The sequence below is a fragment of the Synchiropus splendidus genome, chromosome 6 (assembly GCF_027744825.2).
Source record: "Synchiropus splendidus isolate RoL2022-P1 chromosome 6, RoL_Sspl_1.0, whole genome shotgun sequence".
Classification (NCBI taxonomy): domain Eukaryota; kingdom Metazoa; phylum Chordata; class Actinopteri; order Syngnathiformes; family Callionymidae; genus Synchiropus; species Synchiropus splendidus.
The window spans coordinates 13,948,498-13,968,442 of NC_071339.1; the positions used below are offsets into that span (position 1 = coordinate 13,948,498).

Here is a 19,945-nt window from a genome sequence, read left to right on the forward strand (position 1 = left end):
ACCACGTACTAGATTGACACTTGGACAGGTGCAGCATCTTCAGCTATGGAGTAGACAGATCGCTCTGTCTATATGAGGCCAGCGCAGAGCCAAGCGACCAAGCTCCCAACACACAAGAAGATATGCAACATCCAGACATCCCCTTGGAGAAACGGTGAGGAGACATTTCACAGTTCTGAAGGGAGTAAGGTGGAGGAGGAATCCTTGGTAAAGAAAGTCAGGGTCTGAGCTGAACTGCTGGCCCCATGAAATTGCATTGGGCAAGTGGAGCATGAACCCTTTGAGGATGACGTCAAAAAATTACTGCTTAGTAAGGTGATTGACCTAAAAGAAAAACTCAATTCTTTGCTTTGATTTGTTGCTCCATCAAGAGCTGCATGTTTGACATATAAGCGTTGACATGAATTTGGCTCACTGTAGCCCACTGGAACATCACCCAGGCCTACTGACAAACATAAACCTGACTTTGTCCAAGCCTCTCCTTCCAAACATTTGACCCTATAGAAGCGTCTCAGAGCCTCCCGCTCCTGTGTTACCTCCAGTTTTCATCAGACACACAAGCCTGCCCCACAAACGCAGCCCTTGCTGTACTTCAGACGAGACCGCAGAGAAGAGGAACACAAACAGCCGCTGGCCCCCGAGCTGAGAATGTTTTCACTCATTCAATATCATTAGCCTCAATAATGTGGCAGCATGGCGAGGCTGCCGACAGCAAATCGCAGATAAAAAGAACATGATAGTTCTGAGACGATCACTGATGACTGATGTGCTGCCTGAGACGAACAGAAAACGCAATGCACATTTTATGTCTTGTTAATTAAATAAGTGACAGAAGCTCCACCACAAGGTCCAGAATCACTCAATTCCCGGCGTGTCGGTGCTTTGGTGTGGCACGGAGCTATGATTTTGTGTGATGTAAAACATGCGGCACACATTTAGACCATGCTCAGGTATTTTGTCAAACACCTCCATATGCATTTCTTCTAATAACTGCTCCCCTCGCTGTCAAGCTGTGAGCTTAAATCATTTGCCACGCAAAGGCGTTTCTGTTTTGCATGAAACGCTTGCATGCACAGAAACCCTCAACTGCCTGAGTGTTAAATATGCAGTGAAGTAGATAAAACACAGTCATTAATCTTCTCCCCCTCCCCCCCGACCCAGGGATTTCAGCACTCTCTATGGAGAAATAATTTCACTTTAAATTAAACCGTTTTATTCAACGGATTTTTAACATATCTCGTATGTGAGCAACACGGTGAACCGGAAAGATGAAATGCAACGTTTTTACAGCACAGTGAGACGTAAACAAGAAAATCATACAGGATGCTGCTGTTGTACAGAGATGAATTATTATTATTTTTTAAGTTGTTACACTTCCTGTTTTCATCTTTAACACAATGAGTAAAGTGCAGGTCCAAAAAAAGAAAAAATATATGTTGTTGACAAAAATATGGAGCATTTTTGTCCTCACAATAAATTAAGTAAACACTGGCATTTATATGAATATGCTTTATAAATATAGTAAAACATAATTTCAAAACTTCATTTAGCCACTTTCACCAAATTGCTAAAATATAACATAATAATAATAAATAAATTAATATGTAATACATTTTAGGTGAAACACTAACCTTGATAATATTGATAAATGAAATATATTTAGGATTTATAAGCTTTGTCTTTGAAAGTTCCAGGAAGTCTGATAATTCATAGTATTTCTGAATATGAATTAGCAGCTCTTCAAAGGAGGAGATCATCAGAAATCCCATACCTATACTTCATGCCAGTCTTCATGCTTTGCTCACTGGACGATGGAACACTCTGAACCGACAGCTGCCCGAGACTGCGAGCCACCATGGCCACGGCACGGAACTTGCTGCGGGTCCCGGTTCCAGGGCTGTTGGCGTTTTGTCGGTTCAACCGGTCCTCAGTGTTGCGGCTCACCCCACCACGGTGGTCCGTGCACACCAAGGAAACCTGCATCTTGGGTCTTTGGCGCTTGCACGAAGTGCACAAGTTCTAGTTAGCACACCTACAGATTGTGAGGACCTTCCGGCGCTTCAGTCTATAGATGGCGGTGACCCAAAATCAAGCCTCACGCTCTCCTGTTACAAATCACTGCCAGTTGATACAGTAACAAGCTGTGAGTGTCCAGGGAGGAACGGAAGGGCAGAGGGTCGGAGAGGTGTGGGGAAATGAAAGCACCCACTGAAGGACTGCTGATCAGGTGAAAACAAAGAAGGTCCCAAAGGCAACATGACTTCCATTAAGGAGGCGTGTGAACCCCAACTCTCCTTGAATCATCTGGATGTTGCTTGTTTTAAATGGTGTGCCTCAGAGATGGAGAAAACACCTCCAGCTGTCAGATCTGCAGGAGTAAAAACACATATCCAACCAGAGTATGACGGAAAAAAATCCAAAGAGAAGCCTGTGGGTTCAACCTCCAGATCTTCTGTGAGAGACAAATGCCTGACCCCCTGACAAAGGCTTCCCTGCGTTGACCATTGCCTGGATTAAACTTCCATCTGCATGCCTCAGCGAAGAGCGGCGTGGTGCACGCAGGCGGGCGACGGGGGAGAGAGAGAGAGAGGGAGGGAGGGAGGGAATGTAGTGGGAGGGATATAAGAGAAGCTCTGAGGAGGAACGCTCTGAGTGAGAGAGCCGGGCATTAAAATCTGCTGAGAAGAACACGCGCTACCCAAATCTTGTAATGCATCTTTCTCGCCTCTCTCTCAGTCATTTCCCCTGGAGTGAGGTGTGCAGTGGCTCAGGATGTCAGGATGTCAAAGGAGGGAGAGGAAGGAAGGGAAACTGGTCAGGACTCAGAAACAGCCCACAGTCCAGAGAAAAGGGTTCTCACTTTGGTCTGCTTAACTAACCATGAAATCATTGTTACATAACTTTGGTATCTCAGAAAAAAGACAGTGTAGTGTCACAGATAAACCAACAGTGTGTGTTGTTAGTCTCCTTCAGTCCAGCTGTTCTTCTTGGTCTTGAACAATCAGGATTCATTGTAACTAAGATTGAACTCTGAGGAAAATAAACAGTCGTCAGCTGTGAATATTTACGTAGGGGATGACACTCACAATCTGACCAGTGGTTATGGGCGGGGTAAAGCCTTACCATCCCAGTCTGCAGATCTCAAAACAACTCTGAAGGTGCCATTGACCTAACTGTATGTGCAACATTGGATGGGTGAAGCACCTGTCACAATGATGCATGGCCAAGTTGGGTCAAAAGGAAGTAGCAACCTCAAGAGATTCCGATGCTACAACTATTGCTTTTATGTGAAAAGTGTCACTGATAAGTCAGAAACAGCAGCTGCTTCAAAGTCGATCTCAAACACGCAAGTCGCAACCCTTACTTCGTGTTGCAGGTATTTTTGGTAAAGGGCAGGGCATTATTGACCTGCACCAAAGCAGGATGGATGGGTCAAGAAGGTCACCCATAACAATAACTAAAAGGCTGTAGACAGTCATTCAGGTGAAAATGGATCAGTGGAACAATGAAGGCACGTCCTGCGGGTATGATAATGCGTGATAGCTGAAAGTAAACACCGTGATAATTAGACTCAACACAACAGTGGCTGGAGAATGAAGAGACACACCCACAGACTGTAACACAATCCTGGCGCTTATCTGAGCAGACCAGCTAGTGTGGCAAGGAGATAATTAAAAGAGATGTCACCAGGAGATGATGGGACGGTACAAGCCCATCACTGGATTCCAGCACGCACGCCTATTCTTGAAACTGTGACCTTTTGCTCCCTGTAATTCAAAATAGAGCCTTGACAGAAAAGGGTCTTTAATTCAGCTGAAATCTGATTTCAATTTCACCAAGTGTCCAGGGAGCAGACGAGCGAGACAACGGAGCGGCAAGCTGCGCTTGTCGGCCAATGTTCCACCATGAAAGCAATCTCAACACCCAGACAGCTCCTGGGTTAAAGTCACAGCCGTTAGGTGTCGCGGACAGATCATAGGTTGGAGCCGGTCAATATGGGTTTATTTGGAAGCATTTTCTTGAGAAGAAAAACAACATTGGACTGGTTGGTCTTTCGACATAGAGAGCCCAACTGTCTGCACTGAGCGAACTGTCATCAGGGAGAATCTGGGCGTGATAGGAAGCTGTGACCGCTGCGAGTGTTTTAGGTTTAACATTTAAACCAAGACACAATATTGGCAGACAAAAAGCAGTCTCAGTACTTCTGGGTTCAGGACTAAGATGCACCAAAAGCGTGACGCCACTTTTGCTGCGGACCCCTGCAGCCATCACATGGAAAGGACACACATAATTATATGTAATTATCAAGCAATCTGGAACATTCACCAGGGCTATGCAGTAACATTTGAGCCAGTTACACAAGAACATCTCAGCAGTGATAATGCTGCAGCTGAATGCCTGTGTCTGCCTGTGTACTAAAGATTCCAGAGGAGGGGTGGACGGCACTTTACTGCGGCACTACGTTTATGACGCACAAAACTAACTTCCTTTTCTAACACCACCTGTATGGTGGCTCCTCACCCTCCTCTAGTTCTTTTTGCAGGAGTCATCTCAACATCATCAATCCGGTCATGAGAGAGCCTCAGTGGGAGCAGATTTCTGTCAGCTGAAACAAGCAGCACCTGACTGACAGTCTTCAGGCACCTGTTTGGTAAAAAGCATCCTCTTTATTATTTGGAATGAAAACCGGTACCCACTGTGGCCCTTTGTGGATCAGCTTGAGACACCTGGGCTAATCCGTCAGTCCTGCTTCCCTCACTCATGAACAAGATACTTGAACTGCAGGAATCACTGTGCTGCAGTCAATGACAACCTTTTAGCGCTTCAAATAGCCACCAGTGTCCAGAAGGTTGATAATCATTAATCTACATAAACAAAAATCTCACAAAAACCATTCTACATCAGTGACTATAGCTCCCATAATAACAGGTGGAACGCCTCACATTCACTGACAGTAGGATGTAAAATAAAGTGTGAGAGTGGTGACTGGTTTCTTGTAATCACAAGCTGATACAATGTTCGTTGTCAAGCTACTGATTTATGTGAGTCTGAAAACCTACGCATTTATGGATCAATGAGCAATGGCCAGTCCAGTAATCAATACAGGGACACATCAGCCCAAAGACTCCATCACTCTGCCGCTCTGACATCACAGACGTCTCCACTGTAATAAACAATAGACAGAGAAGAAATGATCACATGCACCGTCAACATGAATCAGAAAAAAAGTTTAAAAAAATCTCATTTAACAATCCCATTTGACTGGTTGATGCACTAACAAAAACAAAAATAATCGCATGTATCTGTAGAATGACTTGTGACATCATTTGTTGTTCAAAAAAAATAATGACAAAACCCCAGCGTAGGACACTCCCCCATCGTGTAATACGTTGGCATTGGGAGAGTGGACTTTTGTGTCTTTGCTGACGAAAAAGGCAGCTTTCAGTCTTGCATGTTGACGCAGTACATTTTCTACTGAAGCACATGTTCCGAGGCATGTCACTTAAAAGAAAGACAGAGGTAGGGGTTCGGTAAGTCGCAGGATGGTGCTTTTGTTCTCCACTTACCGTGTCAATTGGTATTTAAAGCCCCTCAAAGGAGGAGAGCCACGTAATGCTAATGGTTTTCAGTCCATTGAAACACCAATGTGTCAACATGCACTGCTCAAGGCTACGTTTGGCATCTGTATAGGACGCAAAAGCCCACTTTCCCAGCCTCAATGTACAACGCCCGCCGTGGTAGTGAGGATGGGTTGGGGAGAACACGGAGAATTATGCGCCAACATGTCCTAGGTAAAGTCGTGAGAGCAATATCACATTGACGATTACGATGACTAATACAATACTGCAGAGGCTGGAAGCTGAACCCAAATATGGCAGCAGAGATGAATAAATAATCCAAATCCAATAAACCATACCGTCACACTTCCGCTGACTTAATATGAAACAACAGCCATATTCTCCGTCTTCATTTTGGGTTGAATATAGAAAACATTGGCGACAGGACGAATGCCACTTGTATGTGTCAAGCATAAAGATGAGAAATCCCATTGATCAACAATGAAGGGAGGCACTAGCATGCGCATGTTCCTGGGTGTGCTTGTTCATCCTTGTGGGGCCATTTGGCTAGACTCCACAAGGTTAAGACTGAATTTGATGATGAAGTCTTCCAAACAGCTAGGTCATTATAATAAGGTTTCAGTTGGGTTCAGAGTCTTAGTACGTGAGGCTGAGGAAAGGATTATGTCAGTGAGCGGACCCCACAAAGATGGAGCGCAATCCCGTTGTCTATGACAAGGTGCTGAATGGACCACTCGCTGCCAACCAGTGGTCGATGCTTCAATGAACTCGCATTGAACTCTGGGTAAAATAACATGTCCAAGCATTTACTTCATGCATCCTCGCACCATTAAGTATCATGACTTTAAGTGCATTGATGAAGTGAATCAATATTGTCTTAAACATAGGTGATCATTTAATTTGGTGTCAGTGAGAATTGGATTTTACTGTATCATGAAAAACATGGTTAAAATGTAGTAGACATGTGTCCACGTTCTAATCCCGCTGCACTGCAGACATTTCCCTTCCAGCCCTCAAACAAACTCAGAGCCCCAGTCCGACTTCACAAATGGTTTCACTTCCATCATGATGCTCTTTGAAGTTCACTTTTATCTGGACTTCTGTTCTCAGCGCTACCGTAGTAGAAACATTTTGTCCCGGATCACATGACTCCTTCGTGGAGTTAATTTGAGCGGACTGATGGACGAGCATTCAAAGAACGAAGTAAGTAAGTGGCGAAAATAGCCAACGTTTATGTAAGGTGTGAACAGCAGGGCTGTTTGATAAAACAAACAATAAATACAGCAAAAGTCAGAATACCTCTTATTGATTCTAATGAAAGCAACTAGTCATTAAAATTTTCCACGGTTACCAATTTCTTTATTCGAAAAGCAAGAGACTTTAGAAACCCTACGTGTTTGCTTGCCCGCAGACTAACAAAACTGAGTCCTCTTCTGAGAGATTTTCAAAATGAAGTCAAAACTTTTTGAATCCAAAACCTGCTCCAACTCAAAACCTGAGCTCAGAGACAAGCCTCACGCTCACTGGGTGACAGTGGTAATTCATTGTTTCACCTGGTGCAGTTTCACAGTATGAATGTCAAACTAAGTGATGTGAGTCTAAAGGTTTTTGGCTACAGGCAGAGGTGAACAAATCCATCTCATGTAGGAGCCATGACCTCCTCCATTTGATTAAGCTTCTGATTTGCAGTTATCCGAAAATCTAGTGTGCTGCTGTTCCCCCTCTCAGACACTCAATCACGGTGAATGAATGCAGATTGCTGAGCTGATACTTCAGTGTGTGGGGGAGGAGGGAGAAGACTGTACATATACAGCAGCATGAGAGTGTTTGATCACGACTGCAGCTGACATGACGCAAAAACAGTGGTGTAACAACAGCATGAGTGCTTTTTCTTGCTGTCCTCACAAAAGAACTAGAGCAGTTGGGCCCTCGACCAGTCCAAATGTCCACAGTTGAGGTCACTCTTGCAGATCTCCCTAATGCTTCACGGGGGAAGAAAATGAGTGAAATGTCAAGTTGAGGATGAAGACCAGCAGTTTCCTTTCCTTCCGTACAACACCAGGCGGTGAGTTTTTAATAAAGCTGCTCCAAGAATCCAGGTTAGGATCGGTGCAGCTCAGACTGTTCCCATCCCGCCGACACAGGATGCAACAGCAAACTTGTGACCGCGGAGGTACGATGCCACTGTCGTGAGCAGAGATTCCGCCCCGCAGCAGCAGCAGCGCTGGCGCTAAAAATAGATGCTGGAGCTTTGAATCAATTCTACTTAGCCGGTCTGGACTGAACACAAAGAACGGTCTGGGCTTTCTAAAAAGAAGAGAGGAGGAAGGCTAAATTCCCTTTCAGAAGCAACAGTCAAAATGTCCCACACAGTCCCTTCAGTCAGTCGCCCTGGGGCAAAGTCTGGGGTAAACCATCCATCTTGCATTGGCACATGAACTGCAGAGCTAAAGCGCTGCAAGGTACTCAGCCAGATCTGAGTGCAAGTGTCTGAAGTGTACACTCTCAGCAGTCCTCAGAGGGATCTGTTGGACCCTTTCATAGACGCTCACTTAGATGACAGACTTGACTGTATAATTCAGCATTAACCACAGACGTTACGCAGAATTTCAATACGGGACAACTACGGTCCTTTTGACAATAGCATCTTCGTGCTTAGTACATGCATCGTGGTGGCCTCAGATCAAACAAATGTTCGCTATCAGACAGACAAAAATAACTGCATGATGATAGAAATATATTGGATCTGATCCATTCAGTTGAACAGATCACATGAGAAGTAACCAAATTCCAAGAGAAAATTTTCAATTTCTTATTTTGATATTATCACGTTGCTTCAGGTCGCAGGAGCTGGAGGATGGAGGTGGGGGTGGGGACTCCCTGGGAGGAAATCAGAGTGCCCAGAGGAAAGCCATGCAGTTGAGCTGAGTGCAAGAGCCTTCTTCGTGGACCAGGAAGGCCTCTGTCATATCTTGTATCTTGCTGTTTACGATGACTAAAATGGCGAGCATGGTCTTCTGCTGGTGAAGTGAAAGACTTAATGTAAAGTGATTTGAGGTCAGACAGATTGACAGCATTGATTGACAGTTGAAGTAATGCATTTCCAGCAGCTTAAGGTGACCCGGGGCTAAAACTTTTCACCCCCCGACCCGCTCTTGAGAGTGCCGGGATCCAATTAAAACACATTTCCTCAATTGTTTCTTTTTCCATTCAGAGCATACATTCACATCGCTGTATGAAAGGACCATCATTATCCTCGAGATTCCAGTAGTGCCCAAGGACACGCAGGCGTGAGAGATGTCACATCTGTGTAGAGAAAACGCAGGAATTCATAATTCTCCAGTGAACATGGCAGAGTCCCAACGGACGGGGCTCAGCAGGAGCAGCCAGCCAGTTGTCCATAATGCTGTCTAACGAACAGAACACTGGACAGGGAACCCCATATCTAGCCGATGATCACTGGCTTTTTACTTCTGCTTCCATCACAGATCTTCCTCCCCAGCATCACTCGCAGCAAGAAGGTGAGCTCAACGTGGATGGAGCTCAGATAATAGGGTCGGGTCAGACAATGAGCAGAAAGTGTAAGATTACACAGCGCTGAATGAATGTGCTCCTTAATTTTGTCTCCTGTCCTGGGAAGCCACACCGATCCCCACCATGGGAGGCGGTGTGAGGAAAAAAGCCACGCCCCCATCTTCATCACTCCCTCAGACGACCACCATATTCTGGATACCGCTAAATGCCGGTGGAACCATGACTGAAGCCAAAAAAATCAATCCTTCTAATGAAGTTGTTTCCAAACTTGTGTATCTCCAACATGCAGTTCTTGCTCAGGAAGGACTCAACATTTCCAGAGTACTTCAATATATGATAAACTTTTTTTCTTTGTATTAAGTTGTCTTGTTGCATCATTAAAAATATACAAAATGTGTTTTCGTTTTTTTAAGCACACAGTCAGAATTATGCTTTGCTCTTTGGTTTTTCTTAAATGGGAAAGGGAACAAAAAGGCTCTTTTGATTGTAAAAGTTGCTGATCCTGGCCGAGGTGATGCTGAAACCACTGGGACTGAATCACGGCACCAGCTGAAGTGGTGAGCAGTTGAAGAAATATGGAATAAGTCTCCATTTTTACGCTACATTCCCTTCAAAAGCAGCTTGAGGTCACTAAATCTCATTTGCAAACCCAACAAATGTAAATCCTCCCACGAGCCTGCGAGGTCAGGTCCAAACCACTGTGGTATGGTGTTCTCGCCCAGGGTGTATACTCGCGCTCAGACCGGACACAGTGGAATCACAAAAAGAGCGAGGAACATTAACCCACTCACAATATGCACAGAAATAAAACTGACACACTAATGCATGCTGGTGCAGCAGGCAGTCTGACTTGATCCTCGGGGTCAGCCACGAAGCTCGATGATGACCAATGCCAACTGAAATGGAATGCATAATCCCAAATTAACAGAAAGGTCAATCACATTTCTGAATGCCATTGACACACACTGAGTGATGAAAACTGACAGAAAGAGGAGCACGGGCTGGGCGCTGTTAAGCCGAGGCCATGCAGAAAGTTAGTGTCTGAAAGCACCTCAGACAGGAAAACTAGCCTCCTACCCGCTGTCACCGCAGCGATTCTCATGCGCAGACCCCAACCCCCTGCAGCTCCTCCAACCAAACACACCCCCGACACAACCAGGCACGATGACACAACTGTATCGGCAGCACACACAAACTAGTAACCCTGATGTGAGAGCAGACAAACCAGACACTCTAAGGTGAAATAACTTCTCCTTTAGATATGAGGGCCGTTTCAATGAACTTCAAATTGAAAGCATATTGAATTAATAATAGAGCATCGTGTAAGAGGAAATACTGGCAGAATTGTATGCGATGCGTCAATCAAGAAGCCAAAGAAGATAATATTTACAAAATATTTATACAGCATGTTAAGTTACACGTATTGTATGTTAAGTTGTTATGTTAAGTATGTTAAGTAACACGTTTTAAAAGGACATGTGGAAAACTAAATACAGGAAACAAGATTAAGCACTAAAAATATTAGGTTAAAATGTATTATCAATTATTCTGTGAAAAGAAAGAAACAAAAGTATCAATTTATGGACTGGACAAAGTAAGGTTTTATACGCTCAGTTTTCACACAGGGGCCGATAATCACACACAACTGGTTGTGCGTGGCCCCTGGGCCTTTTCCTATCTTGTTCAATATATAAAAACATCCGAGCTACAATTACCATAGCAACACAACAATGAGTCATGTCGCAAAAAACAAGGCAAATAGTACAGTTAATGATATGCGTCATATATATACTGGCAGTATCCAGAGATCACAACAAAATTTGATGGTTTCCCAGCACCAGGCGTACAATAAATATGGTGACTCAGCACTATCTCCCAAAAACAAACCATTAACGATCCAAATAATGTCCTATATTCCACATTAAAGTTCATTCAGCAGGACATATGTGACCCTGCGGGGCCATCAAACTCACTTGTCACTTGTTTTGAAACCCCATCATCATACAAAGGGGAACACTGCATGCGAATCAACCTTCACCTGGAACCAAATGGTGTTTCTCGACAAGAGGCGACTGCCACCTCAGCCGCACGACCATCCAACCCGTCCACTCTGACAAGCTGCCACACGAGTCCAGACAGAGATAGCTCACCCAAGGAAACCCAATCTATAGCTGCACATCATCTGTCACTCCTCAGAGGGGAAACGCAGATTTACCGCCGCCGCATGACAAACTGGAGGCGGATCACCGCTGAAAAACAGGATACAAACCTCACACTATGGGTCGGGTTTAAAAGAAACACATCACCACGTAGACACACTCACACACGTCGCTCCATTCAGTGTATCTGATGCTGAGCATTGTACCAGATGCTGAGGAGGTGAGTGTCAGAGGAGAAACTAAACACTACGAATCACACTGATAATACAACTACAACACTTTTACCTAGTGAACTACACGCTTTCTACGTCATAGGCACCTGTGAGAGCGTACCGCCATCTAGTGGCAGACCGTCCATTTACAGCTGGCCATCGAGGTAAAGCGACGTCATCAGATACTGGCGTTAAAGCGAGACCACGTGACTTCAAGCCATTCATTCACCTATAGTGAGCCAGAGTCTAATAATTTCTAGTGTGGCCCAGAGTTTAAATAGCCTCATAAATGTATCAGTTGTCACAGAATTAATAAAATAATAATTCATAGAAGAGGACTGACTCAATGTTGTGATTCGTAATGGAGGTTATTTCAAACAAAAACGCTTTGATTTATGAGGTTCAACAACAACAAGGTAACAACTTTACATGTCTTTCGATCCGATCCTCTGCCGCGTGTAAATTGGCAGCAGAAAACTAAATATCTAAGTGAATAGGCAAAAGAGTTTATGGATCATTATCATCTTCATCCTGCCAACTTCATTGACGAGGCAGCGTTCCAACTTCTGTCACTCGATCAGCGTGAAATACCAAGCGTCACTGACGTACAACCGCGTATTTACCGCCATCTAGTGGGCAAACAGTCGAAACGTCGAAACTGTTCTAAATTTACAGCAACTCGACTCGATCCCAATACAGTATTCCAAAGGACTACAATGAGAGTGAGCAACACGCAGTAGCCAGGACATATTTTCTGAACATCTGCAGGTTGTTTTGTCCTTGAATTGTTGGCTCAGATGAAAAATAACCTTCTGTTGGCCTCAAACAAAAATGTCACCGGATGTGACTGTCTTGCTGCCAAATGATGCATGGTTATTTAATTTTCAAAGCTGTTCAAACCAAATAACAAAGTGGGTTTTTTAGCCCATCCAAATCATTTAAAAGGATGAAGATGAAGACAGCTGTATTCAGCCTCACAGATGCCAGGACAACAACACCTTAGAAAGATGAAAGTAAACATTTATCCCTGAAATAAAACAAATGAAGTATAACTATTATTCTATTATTTATCTCAATGGGTTCAGCATCCTCACACGAAGATGAACAGATGGATGTTGCTTTCTTTTACATGAAATTACATGAAACCTGGACCTGGTGAACCTAAAATGTGACTTACTCAAGACACACTTAAAGCCATTGAATTGAACAAGAAATACCAAAGGGAGCAAAGAGAAACCTGGTCAAGCTCCGCACGGCAGCGGAGCGTGCGAGTGGCTGAGCAGAGGTCATTACCACGTCCATTAGAGTCGTGCCATTATAGAAATCTATACAGCAGGAGAGGCACCACTTCCTGTCTCTCATCCTTGACCTTCCCAGCTCAGAGAAGTTTGCTCCTGTGAGTGGTGTTTCAACACCGGCGGCCCGTCTCACGTCATGTATGTGCTCATTCATTGTGTGGTGTTTTAATGTTAAGTTGGTGTTTGGCTGGAGCTGCACTGCTGACAGCGTGATCTTCTGCTGTAACACCAGCCCCTCTCTCTCCACACACACCTGAAATAAAGATGAGTGTACGTGGCAGTGTACTTCAAGGACTGACCCGAAAGGAACCCACTCTAATGACAGCACTGCAGGAAACGGCGATCCATGCGTGGGCTGACGGTGGCAGTGAGACAGGCCAACACTGGAGCGGTAAACCGACACCAGTTAATTATCTTAATCACACTTGAGTGAGGAAACGTTCAGAGTCCTCATGCAGTTCAGCCACCTGCAATCAATCTATATGTTGTCATGATGACGCCTCGGGACTCTCAACATGATGTTCCTGCAGGAGAACAAATATGTTGGGCTTCTTTTAATGGTGGCACTAATCATCTCCGGTGGTGTGTGTCACACTCTTATCCAATCACTGAGGGGCCAAAAACCTAAAGTTGTGAGTAGGGCCGCAACGATCAGTTGACGTCATCGATAACGTAGATAACGAAAATTTGTCGACGTCAAAATCTGTGTTATTCAGAAGCAGAGAGAAAACATCACATTCTCTGGGCTCATTAAGATATGTTCATTTCTGTTCCTTTAATTGGTTGCAGACTGAGGTCCGACTCCAACTGGCCACCGTCGCTGTGCGCCTATTGCTCCGCATCACCACCTCCGACTGACCGCCTCAGTCACAGTCACGGAGGAGTTTAAGCGGCGACGGGTCGTAGTGTTCAAAAGTGTGGCTTTGTTTTGTTTGTGAAGATAACACGTCTCAAGGACGAGCAAACCCCTATGACACCATGGGAGAATGATGGAAGAGAGTTCCGTGTTTGGTCTGTGACGCCACACACCCTCCAGCGAACAGCTAGCATGTTGGTTGGTAACCAGAACTGAAGTAGGGTGCTTCACTGAACACATCATTTTCTCTTTTGATGTAGATGTTGATCACATATTTTATATTAGATACATATATGATTATTGATGATTTTAAATTCTTCTCAAGGACCAATAAAGACCTCCATTTTAAAGAACTGGAGCTCTCTGTCAACAGGGTTAATACATGTTCCTGGATTATGTGTCATTATTTTAATATACTTGCTTAATAATCTATAGTGTCTGACTATCACAGCAAGATGATTTAAGCAACTTTAGGTTGAACATAAATTCGAAATAGGTCCAAACAAAGGTAATTGCAATTAGTCGACTGATCAAAAAAGTAATGAATAGATTAGTCGACCACGAAAATAATGGTTAGTTGCATCCCTAGTTGTGACTCAAACAGGTTGAATGCTTTTGTATTGTAGTCATAATGTGAACTTGGGAGTGCTTTTCCCTCAAGGGCCGTGATCATAAACAAATGAGGTCACCAAATGACCCACATATTGTCGCACTACCTGCTGGGTGTGGCAGCCGAATCCGAACTCTCAACTCCAAGCCACGCTTCTCCGCACCACACAGACAGACCCAGTCCCTACGGTACGGGTATCCTGGGGTGTGGAACAAGAAATGAAGCCTTTCAACCTTCAACTGAGACTGCAACAGCTTAAGATAAAGGATCTGCTAACGTTCAGCAGAAACATGAGGGAGGCAAAAGTCCTATCAATGCTGGGAAGCCCACTCCTGAATCTCTGACAGCATTTCACTTGGGCAAGTGTGTCAGTAAAGTCTTCTCTCCAGTCAGTTATATTCAGGATTCCCTAACACAAGCCTATTGTGTTGCTAGTACATACACTTCCAGTAGCATCAGACTTAAATACCATTTTAGACATGATCATGCCATGTCATCTAGTCATGAAAGCCTTTTATTACCAGGCCTGCCAGATGGATGCATGGCTGGATGGATGGACAAGGCTTCTTTGAGCAAATTAATTTTAACATTGAGAAAGTGTCTCACTATATTTCTCATTCAGTTAGAGCTCTGACCCACAGATGCTGTGCAACACGACGCTCAGAGTCTCACAACGACCCCTCGCCCTGTCATGGTCCAGTCGCTGAGCTTTGGCCAACACTCAGGTAACCATGTGCGAAGAGAGATGACACACAACACTGCGTCCAGGTGACAGTTCAGCTCTATAGAGGTGGTAACCGCAGACGTGCAGCTGCATTACAGTCACTGATCTTTGACAAGACAAAAGCCACTGTGTCACAATGAAAGACTAACCCTCTGATAACACGCAGACCACAGAGGTCAAGACAGTCCTCAAAATAACAAGAGAAATAGTAGAAATAGTTTCAAATTTGACATTCCCTGGTATATAACCATAATCTCATAAATTGTTAATTCAGAGATGGTAGGAAAAGACAAAAAAACGTATCTTAAAAATAGTCCTGCGATTCAGTCTAACAGAATTCACTGGCAAAAAAGAGAAGAAGGAAACTGGACAATACTCTGACTTCTTCATATTTTCCCAGGAAAATGTTTTACTGTTGCTCATACCAAGTTATGAGGCCCACAACACCACATCAAGTACACTGAGTCTGTTAATTCAAGACAAAAACATGGCTCGAACAAAACACTGGGGTGCCAAGACACTGATGGGAGCTGGCTTCACTCTCTGAGTGTGAACAGAAAACGAGTGACTCCTCAAATAGGAGCATGAGAATCCTCCAGTGTTGGGACTTGGCTCCATTCTGGTCCCCGTCTTACCTGTACTTCATGCCTGTCTTAAAGGAGACACACTCCTCCAGAGCCAGGCCGTTCATCTTCAGGAAATCTTCCATGTTCTTAATCTGAGCTGCCACTCTCTGCTCCCGGAGCCTCTGCAGCTCAGTCTGGTCGGTCGGCCTTGCCGGGGGCTGATTGAGTCCTTGGTCCGAATGGTAGCGGTTGATCCCGCTCCGGATGCTCTCACTGTACGTCATAGACAACATCTTGCTGCTCCCACTGCTGCTACTCTTCCGAACCCCACTGCTTGGCGCTGGAGGTTTGGGGATCTGCAGGGTTTCAGGAGGACAGTAACTGGATTTGCGCCTGCCCGGAGGCCCAGCTGGGCCCCCGGCATACCCACCCGCGAACATGCCACCTGCCCCAGTAGTCTTCCAAGTGTTCTACCAAAGAAAAGGGAGTGAGGAGGGGACGGGACAGGAGCAAGGAGGTGGCGAGACAGGCCCTTAAATAGCATCTGCTCCGCTCAAGCTCTGGGCAGCACATGGCCATGCGTCCTGTAACAAGAGTCGCACACCCGCCCCTGACAGGTACACAACGGCAGGGTTACACCGATCGGGAGCATTCAGGTGATTAAGGAGCAGCATCAAATGGGACACATGCTCGCTACTCAAGGAGGCATTCACACATGCACCAAAACAAGGGCAGCCACTCTGGGCCAAAGAACCAAGGGCTCCTCAGACAACACACCAGGTGCACCGGAGAGAGGAGCAGCTCTCTTGGGACTGGGACCTTAAATGACAATGTATTGCATTCACTTGATTAACAGGCTACGTTGTGTCGCACGTGATGTCCGGAAAATACAACTTGACCTGGAAGTCAATGATCCTCAGCCAACTAAATGACCAGGGCGTCACCTTAGTAGGGTGAAATTAGATTTGGAAATATTTTGGAAAAGAAAAGTATAAAACGTCAAACAAGAAACTACGACTTCACTTCACACAGGTTTGGGAACGAGGAACTGAATATGAACAAGTTTTTTGTTTCACAAGGTTGTTAAACGTTTGTCTGCGTCACACAGGACAAAACATTAATATTAGCACAAAAGCGAACAGGACACTGCTTGACTTACTGTTAGTGTGACAGCACTGAAGATTGTCTGCAGGAGAGGATTTCTCAGCTTCAGCCGACATGTTTTCATTTCAGGTAATAGAAACAATACCTTATACTTGTGAGAACCCTGGTAACTACATCATGCAAGACCAGTGTCGTCTACATCAATAATTATCAAGAATTCCTTTAACATCAACATAACAAAACAAGTTTGTAATAGATAAAAGAGTGGGCCTAAATTATTATTTTTCATTTCTCCTATTAACACAAAAGATTTTTTTTTACAATAATTGCAAAAAAAAAATGGCTAATTGTTGGGGAGGCACCGAGCTTTTGGAGGCCAAAAATATTCAGCCGAACAGAGGCAAAAAAGCAAGATAGTGGCGTGTGAGGGGATCAAACACCTTGCAGCGTAGGCGCAAGGATGATTTTTGCTTTAGAGTGAGAGCACAGATTCCCCGCTGGCCAGTCAGCTAGAGACACAACAGGAGAGGTTCAACACGAGTCATGATTATTTTGACTTTCCGCCCCATGTATGACACGTTTGTTTCCTCTTAATTGATTGTTTCTTTGTTGTCCATGCTGTCCAGTATCAAGCATGGCGTAAGGCAACACTTGAGTGCTGAGTGTGATACAAGTCTGCATGCAGTGTTTGGAGTTTTTGGTTCTTTTAAAGTGTTGGAGCGGGAGAATTGAATTGTAGTTTGGAATGATTGTTCAACCAAACTATCTAGAGCCTTCTGTTTACATTATCAGCCTATTATATAATGAGAAAGTGTTTTTTTTTAAATTATTATTATTGTTGTTGTTGTTATTACATTTAAAAGGCAAAGTCTGAAACATTGAAAAAAAACTCAAAATATTCAATCATCTAAACATTAGCTCTCTCTGACAAATGTATGTAAATGTGTCGTACTAGTTGTAAAAAGTAACAAAACCACATTTGCAAGCATTTTAAATGTATTTGGCTTCAGCTACAAATTCGGCGCATCCCTACCAACTGCACAATTATGTGAAGCTCACACTATGAGTTGAAGTCTAAATCTGACTGTCTATCTTATACATAAACAAATTTCAAGTTCACTGTCATTAAGGACAGTCAGGGAAAGTGCGAGTGAGCCCAACATGACGGTCCAAAAACTATTGATTTATAAAGCAGTGAAATGCTTGAACAGCACTTTCTGCTCCTCAGAAAACACAGTCAGCAGCTCGCGGCATCAGCTGAGTGCAATCAGGAAAAGTTGAGATCCAAGTTTAAAAAAACAAAAACAACAAAAACTTCAGACAAACTTCTACATTTGAAACGTCAACAAACGGCAGGTGAGGAACAGCACTGAGGTCAGCTGCATGCTACTTCAAACACCCGCCACATGCCGACACGCACACACACACACAGCATCATATGCTCGTTCATCCGACATTCCTTCTCAAACTCACCCGATTTCTTGGGGGTCGGCTCATGAGCAAGGCAGATGGGTCTCACTCAGCTCTTATAAACACACACTGCAGACACTGATGGAGCAGGTCCACCCAAACTGGGAGTGTCTTACGAGGAAACATCTAAACCAATTAGTGCATCCCTTCCCTCCCTCGCTACAAAGTCTACCGCCACAACCGACACCTCTCATCCTCCCCTCCCCACCAGTTCTTGGAGAGAAATCCATTTATGTTGTCCAGTGGCCCGACGTGTTTCTGCCGACCACAGCAAATAATATCAGCCCTGAATTATTCACCAAAGCTTTTGCACTAAAAGCCTCTCATTGTTGTTCCACAGGAAAGAATACTAAGAGCTAGAGAGTAATGAGGTTCCCAGTGCGTGTCTGAGTGTGTGTGTGTCCACCCAGCAGCAGCACACAATATCAATGGAGTACATAAGTGTCCACAAAAAGGATAAGCCACTGAGCTGCTAACCTAAGTGTAACAGAACCACACTGGTTAAGAATGCTCTCACAGTGTGAAGGTCAACCCTGGAACATCCATTTCTGCTAAAGAACCATAGAAAGTGGACCACTACGTATCAGTTTTATGTTCCTGGGAAATTGCCATACTATGTCTGAAATATAGGAGGGAAAACACAGTGATGCTGACCACCGGGAGCAGATGTTAAATGAGCCTCTGAAAACGTTCATTGTCTGCCACTTGGTCCCTTATGGAGGTTGAGTGGGGGGTCAGACCTGTCCCATCTACAGAGGACAAGAGGTGGAGAACTCCCTGGACAGATCTCCAGGCTATGACGTGAGACATAAAGCCCAGACGCATCCCTCAGTGTCTTTTTGACTCACCCACACCACACCTCGACTTCTTCCCCACCATCTTTAATATAGTGTAACTCCTCATGTAGCCATGTGACATCACAAACTTTTTTATTTTATTGCTTATAACAATGACTTCATTATGCTTATGAGCAACAGTCATTGACTGCAGTTGTGATTTCAACTCACTACAGTTGGAGTGTTGTCAACTGTTGTGCTTACTGTTTGTGATGGAAGAGCCCAGTGCCACAGCATGGCCTGGTATGTGGTAACCCACCAGACCTTCGGTGCCGTATCTCAGTAGATGAAGCTGAAGAGGAAAGCACGTTTTGCCGGTGCTAGCCCCATTTTTGGAGAGTCAACTTGGACTATTGACCGCTAACTTGGAGGGGAAAACATCCGATTCCACCAGCTTTCATTTAGGAAAACCCTAAAAAACCCTGCTGATGTGTTCAGCTTGAACACTGCGTTCGTGAAGTTGCCAAAGCAGATATGAGGTGGAAGCCATCAATCACTTCTACACCCATAAAGCCTCCACTAAAACCATTTTACGCACCATAACAACTTCACTTCACTCTAAGCACAGAGAGAACATCCTGGTATTGATCTGCCATTTAAGTCAGCAACAAGGACAAACAAAACGCATAAAAATGACAAGAATTTATACAAAACAATACCAAACGTGCAGAATAAACTTTGTCAAATCAAACAACCGATGGCTGCCAGTGCTGGCTATTATGCTGTGATAGACAAAGATGTATGACATATTGATCCACGTCCTCCAGGGATGAAGCCAGTTTGCACTTTAAAGCTGGAGAAATGTGCACGGCGCCACAATAAATCAGGGGTATATTACCAGCAGATCCACCAACTCAGGGTTTTTATGACTAGATCAGCAAAATAAAGTGTCAAGAGAGCGAATAAAATCAGACACTACCACAAACATGCAAAAGAGAATCCACACTGAGAGCCAGGCTGGACATTAAGGGAAAAACACTTTCAAAGACAGTAAGGA

The 19,945-nt window shown here is 44.3% G+C and overlaps 1 protein-coding gene across 5 annotated transcripts in view; it reads right to left on the minus strand.

Moving 5' to 3' along the window:
- The window catches only part of kcnab2a (potassium voltage-gated channel subfamily A regulatory beta subunit 2a), a 78,584-nt gene that overhangs the window by 29,403 nt on the left and 29,236 nt on the right, over nucleotides 1-19,945 (minus strand). The window contains exon 1 of one of the 5 annotated variants that reach the window (XM_053868989.1): nucleotides 15,608-15,978. The exons of 2 other annotated variants lie outside the window; for them this stretch is intronic. In XM_053868989.1, coding sequence (XP_053724964.1) covers nucleotides 15,608-15,978 — 371 coding nt within the window. Of the gene's footprint in view, nucleotides 1-1,771; nucleotides 2,702-15,607; nucleotides 15,979-19,945 lie in introns of those variants that run through there. 2 more of the 5 variants (XM_053868990.1, XM_053868994.1) reach the window with 2 other exon arrangements.